The sequence below is a fragment of the Chiloscyllium plagiosum genome, chromosome 21 (assembly GCF_004010195.1).
Source record: "Chiloscyllium plagiosum isolate BGI_BamShark_2017 chromosome 21, ASM401019v2, whole genome shotgun sequence".
In the NCBI taxonomy this organism is placed as follows: Eukaryota; Metazoa; Chordata; class Chondrichthyes; order Orectolobiformes; family Hemiscylliidae; genus Chiloscyllium; species Chiloscyllium plagiosum.
In genome coordinates, this window is record NC_057730.1 from 46,526,516 (window position 1) to 46,544,608 (window position 18,093).

The 18,093-nt window shown below is 44.0% G+C and overlaps 1 protein-coding gene across 2 annotated transcripts; it reads left to right on the forward strand.

Annotated features, from left to right (window-relative positions):
* Positions 1 to 2,946: 2,946 nt before the first annotated feature.
* On the forward strand, positions 2,947 to 12,182 carry LOC122560835 (nuclear apoptosis-inducing factor 1-like). 2 transcript variants are annotated; one of them, XR_006314825.1, is made up of 3 exons: positions 2,947 to 3,982; positions 7,713 to 8,295; positions 11,889 to 12,182. XR_006314825.1 is itself a non-coding variant. In XM_043711981.1 (2 exons), the coding sequence occupies exons 1-2, from the start codon at positions 3,298 to 3,300 to the stop codon at positions 8,183 to 8,185; spliced, it is 1,158 nt and encodes a 385-aa protein (XP_043567916.1). In that variant the 5' UTR covers positions 2,947 to 3,297; the 3' UTR covers positions 8,186 to 9,346. The 2 variants fall into 2 exon arrangements, 1 of the variants encoding a protein (XP_043567916.1); XM_043711981.1 differs by lacking the exon at positions 11,889 to 12,182 and having other exon boundaries at positions 7,713 to 9,346.
* The last annotated feature ends 5,911 nt before the right edge of the window (positions 12,183 to 18,093 follow it).

Here is an 18,093-nt window from a genome sequence, read left to right on the forward strand (position 1 = left end):
GGAAAATTGACGTTTCGGGCAAAAGCCCGTCATCAGGAATAGAGGCAGGGTGCCTGCAGTGGAGAGCTAAATGAGAGGGGGGTGGGGTGGGGAGAAAGTAGAGAAAACAAATGTATGGCCTGCTGTGCTTTTCCAGCGCCACTCTAATCGATACAAAGATTTAAAGGGGACCTAAGGGGCAACTTTTTCACACAGAGGGTGGTGCATGTGTGAAATGAGCTGCCAGAGGAAGTGGTGGATGCTGGTACAATTATATTTAAAAGGCATCTGGATGGGCATATGGAGGAAGGGTTTAGAGGGATATGGGCTAAATGCTGACAAATGGGACTAGATTAATTTAGGATGTCTGATTGGCATAAACGAGTCAGACTGAAGGGTCTGTTTCCGTGCTGTACATCTCTATGGCTCTCAGTGCAAGTTGCTGTCAGGGTGGAAAAAAAAGTTCTCATCCTTGTTTCCAAATCCCTCTTTCCTCTCTCTTTCTCCACAATCTCCTGGCTTCTGGCCATTCGATTGTTGCCTCACGTGGTGTCAAATCTTGCTTTGTGATATTCCTGCCAGGTGGCTAGGGGCCATTTTATAGTGTTAAGGGTGCCATATAAATGCAGGTTGTTGCTGTAATTTAGCACTCGCTGCTTGCGGACTAGTTTGTGTTCTGTTTTAGGGCCATGACCTTTAATTTTTTTTTCCTTTTTCTATCCTTTTTTTAATTAAACCCCCACACTACCGCCTAACCGCGGTAGTGCTTATTTTTTCCCCAGCACCCATGGTGTGTGTGTGCAGGTGTGAGACACAGTGAAAGACACAAAGTGAACGAATCTTTATTCAATTTCCACCACCAGGAAGATAGGAAAACACCCGGGTGGCCAGTGACAAGCAGTGCCCTTCACAGCAAAGGGCAGTGCTGTGTGATCAAAAACAGTGAAGGGGAGGGCAGGGACTAAATCAAAATAGAGTTGGAGGGGGAAATAATGCACTCCATTCCCTGCGGCGCCCACCTCCCCCTGAACAACTCCAGGGTGTTGGTCGACACCGCGTGCTCCTTCTCCAAGGACACCCGGGCTCTAACGTAACCGCGGAAGAGGGGCAGGCAGTCGGCCCTAACGACCCCCTCCACGGCCCACTGCCTGGACCTGTTTATAGCCAGTTTGGCCAGACCCAGGAGCAGACCCACGAGGAGGTCTTCAGACCTGCCCTCTCTCCTCCGTACCGGGTGCCCGAAGATCAGGAGCGTGGGACTGAAGTGCAACTAAAAGCAGAGGAGGAGGTTTTTAAGAAAATCAAAAAGGGAGTGCAAACGCCCACACCCAATATATACATGGTCCACGGACTCCACAGCGCCACAGAACAAGCAGTTGGGCTGGGAGTCCGTGAACCACTGCAATCTGCGGTTGCAGGGGACTGCTGCGTGCAGCACCCTCCAGATCCCCGTGAGAAAGGGGGAGGACTCCCGCGTAGAGAGCCCTCGACTGGGGATCCCCACCGCCCGGTGGCAAATGGGCATGCCAAGGCGTGTCCGGACGGTGGATGAGGGAGAAGAGGTGGACGTTGTGCAGCAGCAGTCTATATAAGGCCCTCCTTTTTACCCCCTGGAAGGGAACAAAATTAAAATTCTGGAGGCAGCTCAGATTGTGGGGCACAGGCTCCCGTGGGAAGTACGGGACCTTGGGGCCAATGTGAAATTCCGTCCGGGCTGGAGTGAGCGCGGACGGGAGCCATGACCTTTAAATCTGAGTCATGCCAATCATTTCCAAAACACTAGCAGAAAGTGCTGGAGAAACACAGCAGGTCTGGCAGCATCTGCGGCCAAAGAAACAAGAGTTAACATTTGGAGTCCATTGATGAGGTAATCAGAGGCTAATAATTTCTGCCCTGTCAGCATAGTGGTTCAGTGGTTAGCACTGTTGCGTCACACGCCAGGGACCTGGGTTCAATTCCAGCCCTGTGCTACTATCTGTATGGAGTTTGCACATTCTCCCCGTGTCTACATGGGTTTCCTCCAGGTGCTCTGGTTTCCTCCCACAGTCCAAAGATATGCAGGTCAGGTGAATTGGCCATGCTAAATTGCCCATAGTGTTAGATGTATTAGTTGGGGTAAATGTAGGGTAAGGGAATGGGTCTGGGTGGGTCGGCTGTTCAGAGCATCAGTGTGGGCTTGATGGGCCAAATGACCGGTTTCCACACTGTAGGTAATCTAATCTAGAAAGCAAGCTTCTGAGTTGGTTTCCGTGACTCAATGCTTCATTGCAAAACTTTAGAATTCCCCATTGTTCCAATAGGCTTGCTAGTCCAGTTTCCAAAGTGGAGAAAATGAGGTCTGCAGATGCTGGAGATCAGAGCTGAAAATGTGTTGTTGGAAAAGTGCAGCAGGTCAGGCAGCATCCAGGGAACAGGAGTCCTTATAATGTCAACAGAAAGACATGATGCCTTGAGGCACACTCAACTGTTGCACTAACAATTCCAGCGATAAAGTTAAAAAAAAATCACACAACACCAGGTTATCGTCCAACAGGTTTATTTGGAAGCACTAGCTTTTGGAGCGCTGCTTCTTTATCAGGTAGCAGCAGGACCATTAGACACAGGATGTATAGCAAAAGATGACAAGTGTCATTGCAACTGAAATGCAACATTGAACAAACCTAGATTGCAGTTAATTCCAGAGATGGGCTTGCAGTCATAACAGCACATCATCGTCTTCTGTGTTTGTTCCTTTCCCGGTGCGACGGAACTCCTGAGAAAAGTTGGTCGGGGAGACAGAAGCGAGAAATGCAAGTTGCCCAGATGTGTCCTTCCAATGACAGGCGTCACTTTCTCACACCGCGGGCAGGGCACACTCACTCGGGGAGCGGGACCACAAAACCACTCCTTGGTATTTTTTTCTTTGCACGGCCAGAACACCCCCCTCTCCACTCCAAAGCGGGGAGGACCTCAGCGATTGCGTGAAACTGTAAATGCAATGTTGATTTTTTTTGTCTCTCTCGGGGGGGAAGAGAGAGGGATTCTAACCCAACAGTGCAACCCTTCCTCCCCTTCCCCAGCCCCGAAATGTTGTCGCATCCCCCCCTCCCCCGCGATGCGACAAAGTTGTGACGCCGCAAACCTCGTATTTCGGACGCACCCAAAATGCGACGTTCCGTCGGAGTGCAAATGCAACTTTAAGTCGCCATCTTAAAGCTTCCTGGTTTTCCTGCAGGAACAGGTTATATATGTATTTTTTTAAGGCAGGGGATAAACAGCCAGAGCACGAGGGTTGTCCGTGCACCCGCTCCCCGGGAGTTACGCCGCTGCTGCGCCCCAATGGCACAAGAGGACGCGTTCCGCCGCCGCAAACTCAACTTCAACGAGGATGAGACCGAGATCCTGATCCGGGAGGTCACACTGCACCAGGATCAACTCTTTGGGAGAGGGGAGACCAAACTGCCCCCGGGCACCAAGAACAAGGTCTGGCTCTCCATCCTGGCCAAGGTCAACGCCGTCTCCAAGTGCACCAGGGACATCGGGGACATCAAGAAAAGATGGTACGACATGTGCCACCGCACCAAGGACAAGGTGATCAAGTTGGCGCAGGAGGCGTTGCGGAGCGAGAGGGCCGTCACCGGGACGCCCCCGCCTCGGCGACAGGAGGAGGAGGAGGAGGAAGAAGAGGAGGAGGACAAGCCCACCTCAGTGTCCCTTGGTCACCACCCAGCTGGCCCGGGCACCAGCGGAGGCGAGGACGGTGCTGAGCCCAGTACCAGCGGCGCCAGCCAGGATGGCAGCACGGGCACAGCCAGCAGCCGACATGCCGCTCCCAGCCAGCAGACGAAGACACCGGTACTGCCCCTCCAGGTGGCTTGGCATGGCAGGCAGGTGCCACCAATGCTCAGCCACCAATCCGGAGTCCAGTGGCCGCCAGTCTTGCTGTTCACACTGGGCCAGAATGCTACACGGATCAGTACTCAGGACCGACCCCCCGACTATCAAGCGGGCAACAGCTTCGATGGTGAGTGGCCTCTGTACTTCCAAGCTCATGGACACTTCCATTGAATCTCCACCAATTATCAGTATCAACTGAAAAATCTCTGTCTGTTGGTGGCCCAGTTCTTTACAGAACAATGCAGTGAGAAATCATCACTGTGTCATCAGAGGTAGACAAAGGACAGTCCAAATCTTGCAAATGTGTGTTTTATTCCCAGTGCACACAAAGGTTTCCCAGTTTTCCCAGCTCTGTGTATTCCCACATCTTCTGCTTGAGTGCTTGCAGGGTAGGTTCCCTCACCTCTTTAAATTCTGTACACCAAGCACAATTTTCTCATAACAGATGCTTTCTGTACAACTCATCACCTTGGCCTTAGCCTTCACTTCTCAACTGGTGTCTGAACAGTATGCTAGTGGTCCCAGCTTTGCAGATCCAGTTCAAATGGAAATTTCTGGGGAATTACATGTACAAACCTATTGTGCTTTACGTCAAAGTATGTAACTTGCTGCACTATTAATGTAAGTGTTGCTTTTAAAAACTAATTTTTGTATCCTTCAGTCCTCCCAGCTTGTTTCCCCTTAACCCCACAGCAAGTTAATACAAAATCTAAGCTAAAAATGTGCTGCTGGAAAAGCGCAGCAGGTCAGGCAGCATCCAGGGAACAGGAGAATCGACGTTTCGGGCATAAGCCCTTCTTCAGGAAACGTCGATTCTCCTGTTCCCTGGATGCTGCCTGACCTGCTGCGCTTTTCCAGCAACACATTTTCAGCTCTGATCTCCAGCATCTGCAGACCTCACTTTCTCCTCAATACAAAATCTAACCACATTTTCATTTCATATTCTTCCCTTTAGATAATCCTGAGTTTCTAAGTGTAGTTTCACCAACAATGCATTTTCATTTTCCCCTTTCTACTCATAGTAGCACTGCAATGCCCCCAATATGCTGGTGTGAATAACAAAAGAAAATTTTAATGGAGACAGATGGATACTGAATACTATTATTATATTATTACATAGAACAATAGAGCGCAGAAAGGCCCTTCAGCCCTTGATGTTGCACTGACCTGTGAACTAATCTAAGTCCATCCCCCTACATTATCCCATCATCATCCATGTGCTTATCCAAGGATTGTTTAAATCTCCCTAAAGTGGCTGAGTTAACTACATTGGCAGGCAGGGCATTCCTTGCCCTTACAACTCTCTTGAGTAAAGAACCTGCCTCTGACATCTGCCTTAAATCTATCACCCCTCAATTTGTAGCTATGCCCCCTCGTACAAGCTGACATCATCATCCTAGGAAAAAGACTACCCTATCTAATCCTCTGATCATCTCGTATGTCTCTATCAAATCCCTTAGCCTTCCACTCTCCAATGAGAACAGGCCCACATCTCTCAGCCTTTCCTCATAAGACCTTCCCTCCAGACCAGGCAACATCCTGGTAAATCTCCTCTGCACCTTTTCCAATGCTTCCACATCCATCCTGTAATGGGGCGACCAGAACTGTACACAATATTCCAAGTCCGGCCACACTAGTGTTTTGTATAATAGCAGCATTACATTACGGCTCCGCAACTCAATCCCTCTACCAATAAAACCTAACACACCGTATGCCTTCTTAACAGCACTATCAACCTGGGTGGCAACTTTCAGGGATCTATCAACTGCCCTACCCTCATCCACATGCTTGGTCACCTTCTCAAAAAATTCAGTGAGGTTTGTGAGACATGACCTGCCCTTGATGAAACCATGTTGGCTATCTGCAATCAAATTGTTGCTTGCTAGATGATTATAAATCCTATCTCTTATAATCCTTTACAAAACTTGTCTATAATTACCTGGTCGTCTCTACTGTCCTTCTTGAACAAGGGCACAACATTTGCAGTCCTCTGGTTCTAAACCTGTAGATAATGACGACTCAAAGATGAAGGCCAAAAGCTCCAACATCTCCTCCCTAGCTTCCCAGCGAATCCTCAGATAAATCCCATCCAGCCCAGGGGACCTGTCTACTTTCACTCCTTCTAGAATTGATAACACCTCTTCCTTACTAACCTCGATCCTTTCTAGTCTAATATCCCATATCTCATTCTTCTCTTCTACAATATTCTCCTTTTCCTGAGTGAAAACAGATGAGAAATATTCATTTAGCACCTCTCTGATCTCCACAGGGTTATGATGTTATTTCCTGATTTTTGTTCAACAAATACAGATGTTGAGCGAGATGTTACTGCCAAAATAACAGTGAGGCTAATGGAGTTCTGTGATACTTACAAACCATGTACGGCATCTTCAGGTGAGCAGAAGATGCAAAGCCAAATGTCAATATCTGGAAGCTTGTGTTGAGTTGTGCCAACCATGGCTAAGTTCTGAAAAAAAAGTGGTCTTGTCCTCTTCCTCATCATGGCCAAGCAACAAATTGCCGAGTTTCTCGAGTAGATGTGAACTGAACTTGCCTTAGAAAATTCAGTCAAATCACTACAAATGTAAACAGCATTTTAAAGGCATGAAAAATTAATCTTTTCTTCACTCTCCTTTTTAAAGTCCTGAATTGACATTAATTTTAGCCACTGGGATAGCACTTGCTTATCATTCCTCAGGCTGTTCACATATCAGCCTTTCATTCTGATTGGTCAAGGAGATGCACTCAAAGATGGTTCATTCAACTGGTTCTTGGGTTGGGTGAGGGTTAGCTTTATGGGGAAAGTTCTTACAGGCTGGATCTATAGCCATAGGAGTTTAGAAGAATGAAAGGTGATCTTATTGATACAGGTGGGATCGTGAGAGGGCTTGACAAGATATAAGCTGAAAGGATGTGTCTCCTTGTTGCAGAAACTAGAACTAGAGACATTTTAAAACTAAGGAATCTGCCACCGAAGACAGAGGGTCACAAGTCATAGCTCTCTCCTCTTCAGAGAGTGGTGGAGGTAGAGTCATACAGCATGAAAACAGGCCCTTCAGCCCAAACAGTCCATGCTGACCAGGTTTCCTAAACTGAACTCGTCTCATTTTCCTGTGATTGGCCTGAATACCTCTGAACCATTCCTATTCATATACCCATCCAGGTATATGAATAATTGTACCAGCCTCTACCACTTCCTCTGGCAGCTCATTCCATACATGCACCACCCTCTGTGTGCAAACGTTGCCCCTCAGGTCTCTTTTAAATCTTGCCCTTCTCACCTTAAGCTTATGCACTCTAGTTTTGGATTCACCTAGCCTGGGAAAAAGACCACGGTTATTCACCTTATCTATGGCCCTCATGATTTTATAAACCTCTCTAAAGGTCATCCCTCAGCCTGCTATGCTTCAGGGGAAACATTAATTGTTTGGAAGGCTGAGACAAATTTATGACTATCAAGGGAGTCAGTGGCTATCAGGGTGGAGTTATGGCCATGATCAGATCAGCCGTGATACTATTTGAATGAGGAACAATGTTGAGGGGCTGAATGGCCTACTTCGGATCCCAGAACAGCTGTTCAGTCAGGTCCAAGATGCTTTTTTATTCCTTTGCTTACATTTTGGTCATTTTGTGATCGTTTTTAAACAAGCACAAGCAAGTTATAACTAATGATAAATGCCTTTAGATCTCCTGCTGCAGCAGAATCTGGGCCGAGGGAGGGTAATTCTTTACTAAACACTTGAATCCTGGGCTTGCGTTTTGGAGCAAGCTTATGAATTTCAAGCAGACGTGAACTGACAACCTCTGAAAAGCATCAGTATGCATGTTAGGTGAACAGTATCTTTTCATCTCCACAGAAACCACTGTGAAAGTGAAACAGGAAGATATTAGTCCAAATTTTGATGCGGATTATTCTTCACCAGACATTGCATCACCACCAAACCTTCAAGAACAAAGTTCATTCCGGCCTCAAGGGAAGAGGTTACATAAGCAAATTTCGGATGAAGAATTCTTCGGCATCCAGGAGCAACACAATGTATTACTCGGGGATGGCAATAAGGAGTTGCATGGCATCAGGCAGGAATTGAGAGAGCTACGTAGTGACCTTCAAGAATTGGCTGCAGGCATCCGGCAACCCTTGGACAGGCTGGCAGATTATATCCAGGCTCTCCTTCCATTGTTGCAGCACCCACCTCGTTCTCGCATGATGGAGATGACCGACTCGTTTACACAGCCAGATGAAGAAGAAACTATGGGATCTGGCTCTTCACTATCACAAAGCCGACGGACTGGGTGCAAAACCTGCAAACGGCCAAAACTGGGGATGTAACCAGTTTGTGTTAGGCCAGGGGATTTTTGCTTCTTTGATTTCCATCTTTGGTTGGGTCAAGTGTTGTACCCCTCTAGGTGACTGCACATCCTATCTAGTGACTTCCAAAAGTAAGTGTTCAACACTTGGTTCTGTTTACATTATAGTGGTATCACAAGGATTTTAGGAAAACATTATAATTAGAGTGTAAAGTGTTCATGCGGTCTGCACTTAAACAATGAAAAGAAAAGAAATAACACAACATAGTGTAGATTTTGTGTTGTGGGCTGTGTCTGCATGGGCTATTTTGATCTTGGGTGAATTGCAGATCTACATATCTGTGTGGTGCTGAGTAATTCAAAAAGTTCCATATTTACAACATATTCACTTTGGATGATCTTTCTTCCATAGTGTACTGGTGACAAATTTGCTAAATATGACTTGTAACAACACAGATTAAATTAAGTGCCAGTGATTCTGAACAACTTTTAACATAGTTTAAAGAGTATCGAAAACAGTATTGTCTTCATTATGGGAACAATAGCTATGTGATTGTCTTCTAAAATAGTTAACATCCTGGAGTTGGAGGCAGAAAGAAGAGAATGAATAAATATTAAAAATTAAATTATTTGATCAATTTCAATACACAATCTTCAAACTAGTGGGGCCCATGGTAATGAGCATCACAGTAGACTAGTTTTTACGTAGTTTGTTAAAGAAATAACTTTAAAAGTTTACTGTCCATACACATTCGAACAAATTACATATAATTAGTCTGATTGTACTCAGCCACCAAAATTTTTAATGTCATTTTGAAATTACTTTGGCAAAATTTAATTATATTTATGATAAATTGGAACTATCGGCAACTGAGAAATAAGCATTCTGATCTAAATTTAGAAATGTTTTCAGCAGTTATTCCCGTGAGACAGTCATAGAGCCATTGAGCAGAAAGAGACCCTTTAGCCCATCACGTTGCTGAACAAAGAGACCTTGGGGGTGCAGGTTCACAGTTCCTTGCAAGTGGAGTCACAAGTAGAGGTGTAGTGAAAGTGATGTTTGAAATGCTTGCCTTCATTGGTCAGGGTATTGCATATAGGAATTGAGATGTCACGTTTCGACTGTACAGTACATTGGTGAAGCCACTTTCAGAATACTGCATTCAGTTTTGGTCTCCCTGCTATAGGAAAGATGTTGTTCAACTTGCAAGGGTTCAGAAAAGATTTACAAGAATATAGCTGGGATTGGAGGGTTTGAGGTATCGGGAGAGCTGGGCTATTTTCCCTAGAGTGTTGGAGGTTGAGGGGTAACTTTTTAGAGGATAGGGTGAATAGCCAAGGTCTTTTTCCAGGGTAAGGGAGGTCCTAGGGAGTGTTGCTGAACAAAGAGACCTTGGAGTGCAGGTTCATAGCTCCTTGAAAGTGGAGTCGCAGGTAGATAGGATAGTGAAGAAGGCGTTTGGTATGCTTTCCTTTATTGGTCAGAGTATTGAGTACAGGAGTTGGGAGGTCATGTTGCGGCCGTACAGGACATTGGTTAGGCCACTGTTGGAATATTGCGTGCAATTCTGGTCTCCTTCCTATCAGAAAGATGTTGTGAAATTTGAAAGGGTTCAGAAAAGATTTACAAGGATGTTGCCGGGGTGGAGGATTTGAGCTACAGGGAGAGGCTGAACAGGCTGGGGCTGTTTTCCCTGGAGCATCAGAGGCTGAGGGGTGACCTTATAGAGGTTTATAAAATTATGAGGGGACATGGATAGGATAAATAGACAAAGTCTTTTCCCTGGGGTCAGGGAGTCTAGAACTAGAGGGCATAGGTTTAGGGTGAGAGGGGAAAGATATGATAGAGACCTAAGGGGCAACCTTTTCACGCAGAGAATGGTACGTGTATGGAATGAGCTACTAGAAGAAGTGGTAGAGGCTGATACAATTGCAACATTTAGGAGGCATTTGGATGGGTATATGAATAAGAAGGGTTTGGAGGGTTATGGGCCAGGTGCTGGCAGGTGGGACTAGATTGGGTTGAGATATCTGGTTAGCATGGACCGGTTGGACCGAAGGGTCTGTTTCCGTGCTGTAAATCTCTATGACTCTATGAATACCAAGACTAGAGGATAGGTTTAAGATGAGAGTGGAAAGATTTAAAAGGGACCTGAGATGCAACACTTTTATACAGAAGGTGAAGCATGTAGGGAATGAGCTGCCAGACGAAATGATGCAAATGGGTACAATAACAACCTTTAAGAGGCATTTGGACGGTTACATGAATAGGAAGGATTTAAATGGATATGGGGCAAATGGTGGCAAATGGTACTAATCAGTTTACGATATCTGCTCGGTGCTGATGAGTTGGATCTATGGGTTTGTTTCCGTGCTGTACATCTCTATGACTCAATGTTTGTACCAGGTCATTAAGCACCTATCTGTCCTAATCTCATTTTGCAGCACTTTGCCCAGAGTGTTGGATGCAATGGCGTTTTTCTAAATACCTCTCAAATGTTGTAATGGTTTCTGCCTCTCCCACCCTTTCAGGCAGATTCCAGACACTCACTAGCTTCTAGGTGAAAAAAAATTCTCCTTAAATCTCCCCTCTAAACTGCCCCTGGTAACTGACCTCTCCACTAAAAGGAAAAGATTATTCCTATTGACCCTGTCTATGCCCTTCATAGTTTTGTACATTTGAATCAGGTTTCCCCTCAACATTCTCTTTTCCAAGGACAACAACTCACTAAGACGTACCACTGATCACATGCATTGGTATTCCTAGCTCAGACTGAGATGTCTCTTTTGGTCCAGGCTAATAATTATCTTTTGTTGAGCAATTAACCTCATGGAAACTTGTTTTTATAACTGTTTATGCAGTCGTGGCAGTGTTGGTCTGCTTTGTATTCCTTGATTTTTAGTACAAATGATCAGTACATACTTAATCATTTTTTAACATCAGAACATCCCAATTTTGCAACAGGTTCAGTGAATTCAGGAAAGTATTGGCAGAGGAGAGAAAGAAACGTGTTTCTTCAGTTCTAAACGATTTAATGAACTTAAATGAAAGCTCAACAAAGGAAAGGAAAAAAAAATATTAAACATATTGGAATAAATAGAGAAAACACTGGAAATACACAGCAGGTCGGGCAGATCTGGGAGACTGCAAGACACAATTCAGGACTGTGTTCTTTAGTCAAAGATGATGTAATGTTTGTAAATACATTGCAGGGGAAAGCATTTGAATTTTCAGTTGACACTTATTTAGGATTCAAGCATTTTGAAGGCCTAAGGAATCATACTTTATTTCCCAAATATTAATTAGTATTATTTCTTTTAGCATTTCAAAGCGAAAGTAAGAGTTTAGCTTCCAGATTTAACTCTGCTTTAGTTCAATTGCATTGTAACGCGTTTCATGTGAGATAGCCTTCCATTTGAGAGGCTTTAATTATTTTGTGATGGATATGGCAAAGACTAAATTTCTGATGTTATAATAAAACAGCTGAAAGTATCTTGAAGGAGACCTTTTATTTTTATAAATTGTGTCACTTTAATGTTGTGTTCTCTTTTAAAGTTTGTACCAGCCATCTACAGTTAGAATAATTGAGAACCAAGCTAAGGAATTGAATCAGTGATTCAAATTGTTGTGTTTTAACTCTGACCTCGCCTGCAATTACTGCCTTTGTGTATCATAACTGCAACAAGCATTCTAAAAATTACTTTAATTTGTACACAAAAATTAGGGTGGATTCAAAATGAAGAAAGTAAAAGGCTGCTGGAAATCTGAAAGAAACAGAAAATGCTGGAAACACTCCACAGGTCAGATGAAGAGATGTTTTGGTTGATGACATCTTGATGGTTAAATTGTTGTTTAATGTTCCATTCTGCTTTCAGCTAGCCATCCCACCAACCCCCCTGCCCGTCTCTCTTTCCACCTTGAAGACCATCCTTAAAACCTACTACTTTGACCCAAGTATTTCAACTCCCCCTCCCACTCTGCCGAGGACATGGAGGTCCTGGGCCTCCTTCACTGCCGCTCCCTCACCACCAGACGCCTGGAGGAAGAACGCCTCATCTTCCGCCTCGGAACACTTCAACCCCAGGGCATCAATGTGGCTTCAACAGCTTCCTCATTTCCCCATCCCCCACCTCATCCCAGTTTCAAACTTCCAGCTCAGCACTGTCCCCATGACTTGTCCAGACTTGTCCGACCTGCCTAGCTCCTTTTCCACCTATCCACTCCACCCTCTCCTCCCTGACCTATCACCTTCATCTCCTCCCCCACTCACCCATTGTACTCTATGCTACTTTCTCCCCATCCCCACCCTCCTCTAGCTTATCTCTCCATGCTTCAGGCTGACTGCCTTTATTCCTGATGAAGGGCTTTTGCCCGAAACGTCGATTTCGCTGCTCGTTGGATGCTGCCTGAACTGCTGTGCTCTTCCAGCACCACTGATCCAGAACCAAGTATTTGATAGTCTGTCCTAATGGCTCCTTATGTGGCTCAATGTCAAATTTTGTTTGATAATGCTCCTGTAAAGTGCCTTGAGATGTTTTATCACATTGAACGTGTTGTATAAATGTGGAGATGTTCTTTTTTTAAAATATTACTTCATGTGATGTTGATGTCGATGGCTATGCCAACACTTATGGCTGAACTGTAATTGCCCAGAAGGCAGTTAAGAGTTAACCACATTGCTGCGGGTCTTTATTATTTATTCACTGGATTTGGGTATCACTGGCTTGGCCAACAGAATCCCAGCCTACACATGAGATTGCAATGCACCATCTGAATGTCAAGTATGTGTCCTGATTCATTATTGGGAAGTCAGTCATAGAGATATGGTGAATTGAACAGTGAGGTTTAAGCTGTAGTTGACTAGATGTGGCAATGAAAGATTCCTTCACTCACCAAGACCACTCACCATTGGACTATTTGTGGCACCGCATCCAGGTTTTAAGGTCTATCTGGCTAAAACTGGCACCCATAGTTATTTGCTCCAACTGCTTTATCAGCATTTGCTTTCAGGGCCTCTTGACACCTTGCAGATACAGGACAGCTCTCCTTTTCCCACTCTCTCCAACAAGTCCCCAGTGCAGTGTCCAGAAAACTCATTGTGTGAACTCTCAAATGTTACCCCAATATTCAACATCTCCAGGTCAGATTCATTTCCTGTATAACTGTTGGTATCTACTTCAGCCTCAGTGTACCCTCCCTTTGTAAGAAGCAGGAGAGCTTTAAATGATGGTTGCCTCTCATGAAACCAGCCCTCTGCTAATGCATCCAATCAGGCAATGGTGTGGTTAGCTTTGGCTGGATGCTCAGATCATTGAAACAAATGGGCCGCATAACGTTGACAAGTAGCTGTGAGCATATATTAATCCTGAATTGTGATCCTAGTATCCAAGTTTAGTATCAGCCTGGATCCAAACCAGTCAGTAAGACTGGAGCCACCTTGCTTTGGAGATCAGGTTTATTAACTATTCAGTCTTATTGTTTCTTCCACTCACTTGTCCCATCTTTAACTTATCGTTAATGCATCTGTTTGAACATATTATAACACGCCTCCAGGGTGGGTGGAACTTGAACCCAGATCATCTGGTTCAGAATTAGGTGTTACAATACTTCCCACTGTTGTCCCGTTGTACCTACCCAGACAACCAATTAACCCCATTCATCTATTTCTATTTGTTATATGAACATTTGGGTGTTCCTGAAGTTAGTCCATTTCTGGACACTATCTAACAGTTCCTGGAACTTGCTTTAACCAATAAATGTCTCATTTACTGCAGGTAGCATTGTTGCCTGGCCTTGAAGATCTTGTCATTGGTAACTGCATTGAGCATCAAAGGTTCTTCTCTTGAGGAATGTAGCTATTGAGCCATAGGAGAAATGTCAGTCAGAAGTTCTCTGATGTGAAGGAGGGACAGAATATCAATTCAATCACATCATCTACTGGACAAGTTTCAACTGAAGTGGCACTCAAAGGAAATCATTCTTAGTGGATGTGAACAGTTTAAGAAGAATAGAGGAAAACAAATTCAACCTGGAAAATATAAGTAGTTGTGTAATGTAGTTAGGTACAGTATGGCTTCTTTTGTTTCATGTGACAGTGACTCTGAAATGACGTACATCAGGTGATCTTTTACTAATAGTTAGACCAATAAGTATAATTTACATACCAACAGGATTACAGAAAAATGCTTGAATAAGCATGACGTTGATGTAGTTACGACATAATTTTAGATTGAGGTGAATCTCATAGTTCCTGTTTGATGAAAGGATGGGCAGTGTGCACTGTAAGAAATGAGAACAGAAAGTGCTGGAAATATTCAGCAGATCAGGGACAATCTGTGGAAATTGGAATGTAAACCATTTTAATCATCTGTAGAAGCTGCCTGACCTGCTGAGTGTTTCATTTTTTGTTTTCGTTTCAGATTTCCAGTGTCCATAGTATTTGCTGTGTTTATGAATAAATTTGTATTTTGTACTTAATGATTGCAGTGAGCAATCACTCTACTGTATTAAGATCCTTCCGGTATGATTTTTGTTACATTTTGGAGTCCACATGGACTATGATTTCACCAGAAATAACGACAAGCTGTTCTTGTGATTTATTTTTGAAATCCACGTCCATAACTCCACCCCCTTTTATCAGTAGGAAACATCTAATATCAGAAGCATTTAAGGCATGTCTTAAACAATATAAGCTTTTCATTAATAAAACAAGATTAATTTAATAAAATTATGGATTTTTCCAATGGCCAGGATTGGAATCAGTCCTCCAGGAGATCCACACAGCTCTCAGAATTTATTTTTTCTATTTTTTTTCCAGTTATCACTTAAATAGAACAGAGCACCCCATTTGAGAAGCACCTCAAATCACCAACTTCAACATTCACTCCCTCCACCACTGATGCACAAAGACAGCGGTGTGTACCATCTATCAGATGTATCTCACCAAAGCTCGTTTGACAGCACATTCCAAAGTCATGAACTCTACTACTTAGAAGGGTAAGAGTAATAATACATGGAGTTCCCCTTCAAGCCACTCACCATCCTGACTTGGAAATATATTGCCTTTCCTTCATTGTCGCTGGGTTAAAATTCTGGAACTCCCTGCCTGATAGCACTATGGGTGGTCTAACACCTCATGGACTGCAATGGTTCAACAAGGCAGCTCACCATCACCCAGTCAAGGCAATACATGCTGGCTCAGTCAGTGACACCCACAAAAGAACAGGAGAAAGTACAGCTTTCGCTCCCCAGAAATGAATAAATCAACACAAAATAAAAATTAAAGCAGCTTTCACTTGCTTATACATGCGCATCTTAAGAAAGAGGTTCCAGAATTTTGACCCACCAACAGTGATTGTAGTGCCAGTCAAATAGGCTGCTTTGTCCTGAATGGTGTGACACTTCTTGAGTGTTGTTGGAACTTTAAGGTAAGGAGGAAGTTTTCCATCACGATCCTGACATGTCGATGATAGACAGGTTTTGGGGAGTCAGAAGGTGAGATACTGCAGGATTCCTGGGTTGTGACCTGCTCTTGTGCCTATAGTATGTATGTGACTGGTCTAATTCAGTCTCAATCACAGGACATTGATAGTGAGATTTAGCAATAGAAATGCCATTGAACGTCAAGGGTAGATTGATAGAACATTCTTCTTATTGGAGATAGTCATTGCCTAGGACTTTTGACAAGAATATTTATTCACATTGGTGAATGGCCTGTTGATCGTCCAAACTACTTCATCCTGGATGGTACTGAGCTTCTTGAGGGTTTTTACAGTACATCAATCCAGATACACAAACAATATTTCATCACACTATTTCAATGCTGGGGAGTTCATACTGATTCTTATATAAGGAGGATTAGCTAAGCATACCAATTTTGTTTTAAAATGTTACCTTTTCTGCCTCCAACTATTCTTTGATATAATGTTCAAAATTAGAGAAAGCAGTAGGAATTTGAAGTGTTTTGGTGTTGTACTTGTTAAGTGCTTTTAGACAATATCCAGACTTTCTAGTTAGAATTTACTTTCAATCAACCACACACCATGAAGCCCATCATTACTCTGGATGACTCTATATATATATTGTAGTATTTTTAATGAATCTTTTTGGACACGTTATGAGACATCTCTGTGCCAGGTAGGGACACTACCTCTGCACTACAAGAGCACTAATCTTTTCAAAATAAAACTAAAAAATGGATGAGATGGCATCTGTTGTGAAGCGTAACAAAAAAGTCAAAAAGGTTAAGGTAAAGTGATAAAGGAAGCTGATCAAAATTAAATAAAAACATCTAACTGGGATGATAATGCACACCATAACTTATAGATCTTTCAAACTAGTGTGGGATTTGAAATCCTGACCCTCATCTGACTCATTATTCGGTAAGCCTCTAAACTAACAGCCCAGCTAGTGCGAACTGTCAACCCCCATCTACCCACAAATCGTGTCCAAGGCAGTCAGCGAGATGGAACCCTTACTTTTCAAAACAAAACAACCTAATCAGATAATACTGTAATGCACCTTCAGGATAGGAAGGCCAAAGTTTCAGACACTACCACTGCACCATAAAAGCCCTGAACCCTTATTTATACACATTTTAATATTTGGGATTGAGTAGCAAAAAGCTGAACTAATCTAAATTATACTAAAGGGGAAATTACAGGACCAAAGAAATCAAACTTACCAAGTTAGGATTTCATTGGGGGGGGGGGGGTCAGGATGCCACCCAGCGCCACTCCATGGTAGCCCCAAAAGTGTGCTAGCAGATACCAATATAGATCTTAATACTCTTTTGCAAATTGAACCAAACTATAAAGTAACAGGAGGAAGTGAGGACTGCTGCCTGATCTGCTGTGCTTTTCCAGTACCACACTTTTCGACTATATAGAAAACAAAGTTAAAAATCGCACATCACCAGGTTACAGTCCAACAGGTTTATTTGGAAACACTAGCTTTCGGAGCGCTGCTCCTTCGTTGGGTGGTTCATCAAGGAGCGTCACTCCGAAAGCTAGTGCTTCCAAATAAACCTGTTGGACTGTAACCTGGTGTTGTATGATTTTTAACTCTGTACATCCCAGTCCAACACTGGCACCTTCAAGTCAGAAAGAAAACAGTTAGCCAATCAGGGCAAATGCATTTTAATAATTATTTTTAATCAGCCTGGTCAGACACGTTATGATGTCCCTTTGGGACAGGTAGGACCTGAACCCAGAACATTGAGCTGGAGCTCTGGATCGCCACTGTCACCTTCCTCAGAAATTGTTCTTAATCAACCTGATCAAAGATGCAGTATGAGGAGGGTGGATCTACTGGAATTGCAAGGTGTTCTGGTCCTCTCACCAACAAAGAAATGCTCCTTTAATAAGCCAGCAATCTTGGCCCAAACAAGCGGATTACAAAATTCTGTCAAAAGTTATTGTCAACCGGGTCAGGTCTGCTCTGGGGTCGGTGATTCACCCTGACCAAACCTGTGCTGTACCGGGCAGGAAGATCGCTGAGAGTCTCGCACTCCTCAGGGATACGATCGCCTACGTGCAGGACAGAGGGTTGGACACCTGCCTGATCAGCCTGGACCAGGAGAAAGCCTTTGACAGGATATCACACACATATATGAGAGATGTTCTCTCCAAAATGGGCTTTGAGGAGGGAATCTGCAATTGGATCAGGCTGCTCTACACCAACATTGTCAGTGCAGTCTCAATCAATGAGTGGGAATCAGATAGCTTCCCAGTCAGATCTGGAGTCAGGCAGGGCTGCCCTCTCTCCCCTGCCTTGTTTGTGTGTTGCATAGAGCCATTTGCCGAGTCCATCAGGAAGGATGCAAGCCTGAGAGGGGTGACTATTCCTGGCAGTGGGGGCCTGCAGGTTAAGGCCTCCCTGTACATGGATGACGTCGCCGTTTTCTGCTCGGATCCACTGTCCGTGCGCAG

What these genes read in the sequence shown, in the direction of transcription:
- LOC122560835 (XM_043711981.1), top strand. Translation starts at nt 3,298, where the DNA reads ATGGCACAAGAGGACGCGTTCCGCCGCCGCAAACTCAACTTCAACGAG. An exon ending in AGCGGGCAACAGCTTCGATG is followed by an intron (nt 3,983 to 7,712) that starts GTGAGTGGCCTC and finishes TCATCTCCACAG; the next exon opens with AAACCACTGTGAAAGTGAAA.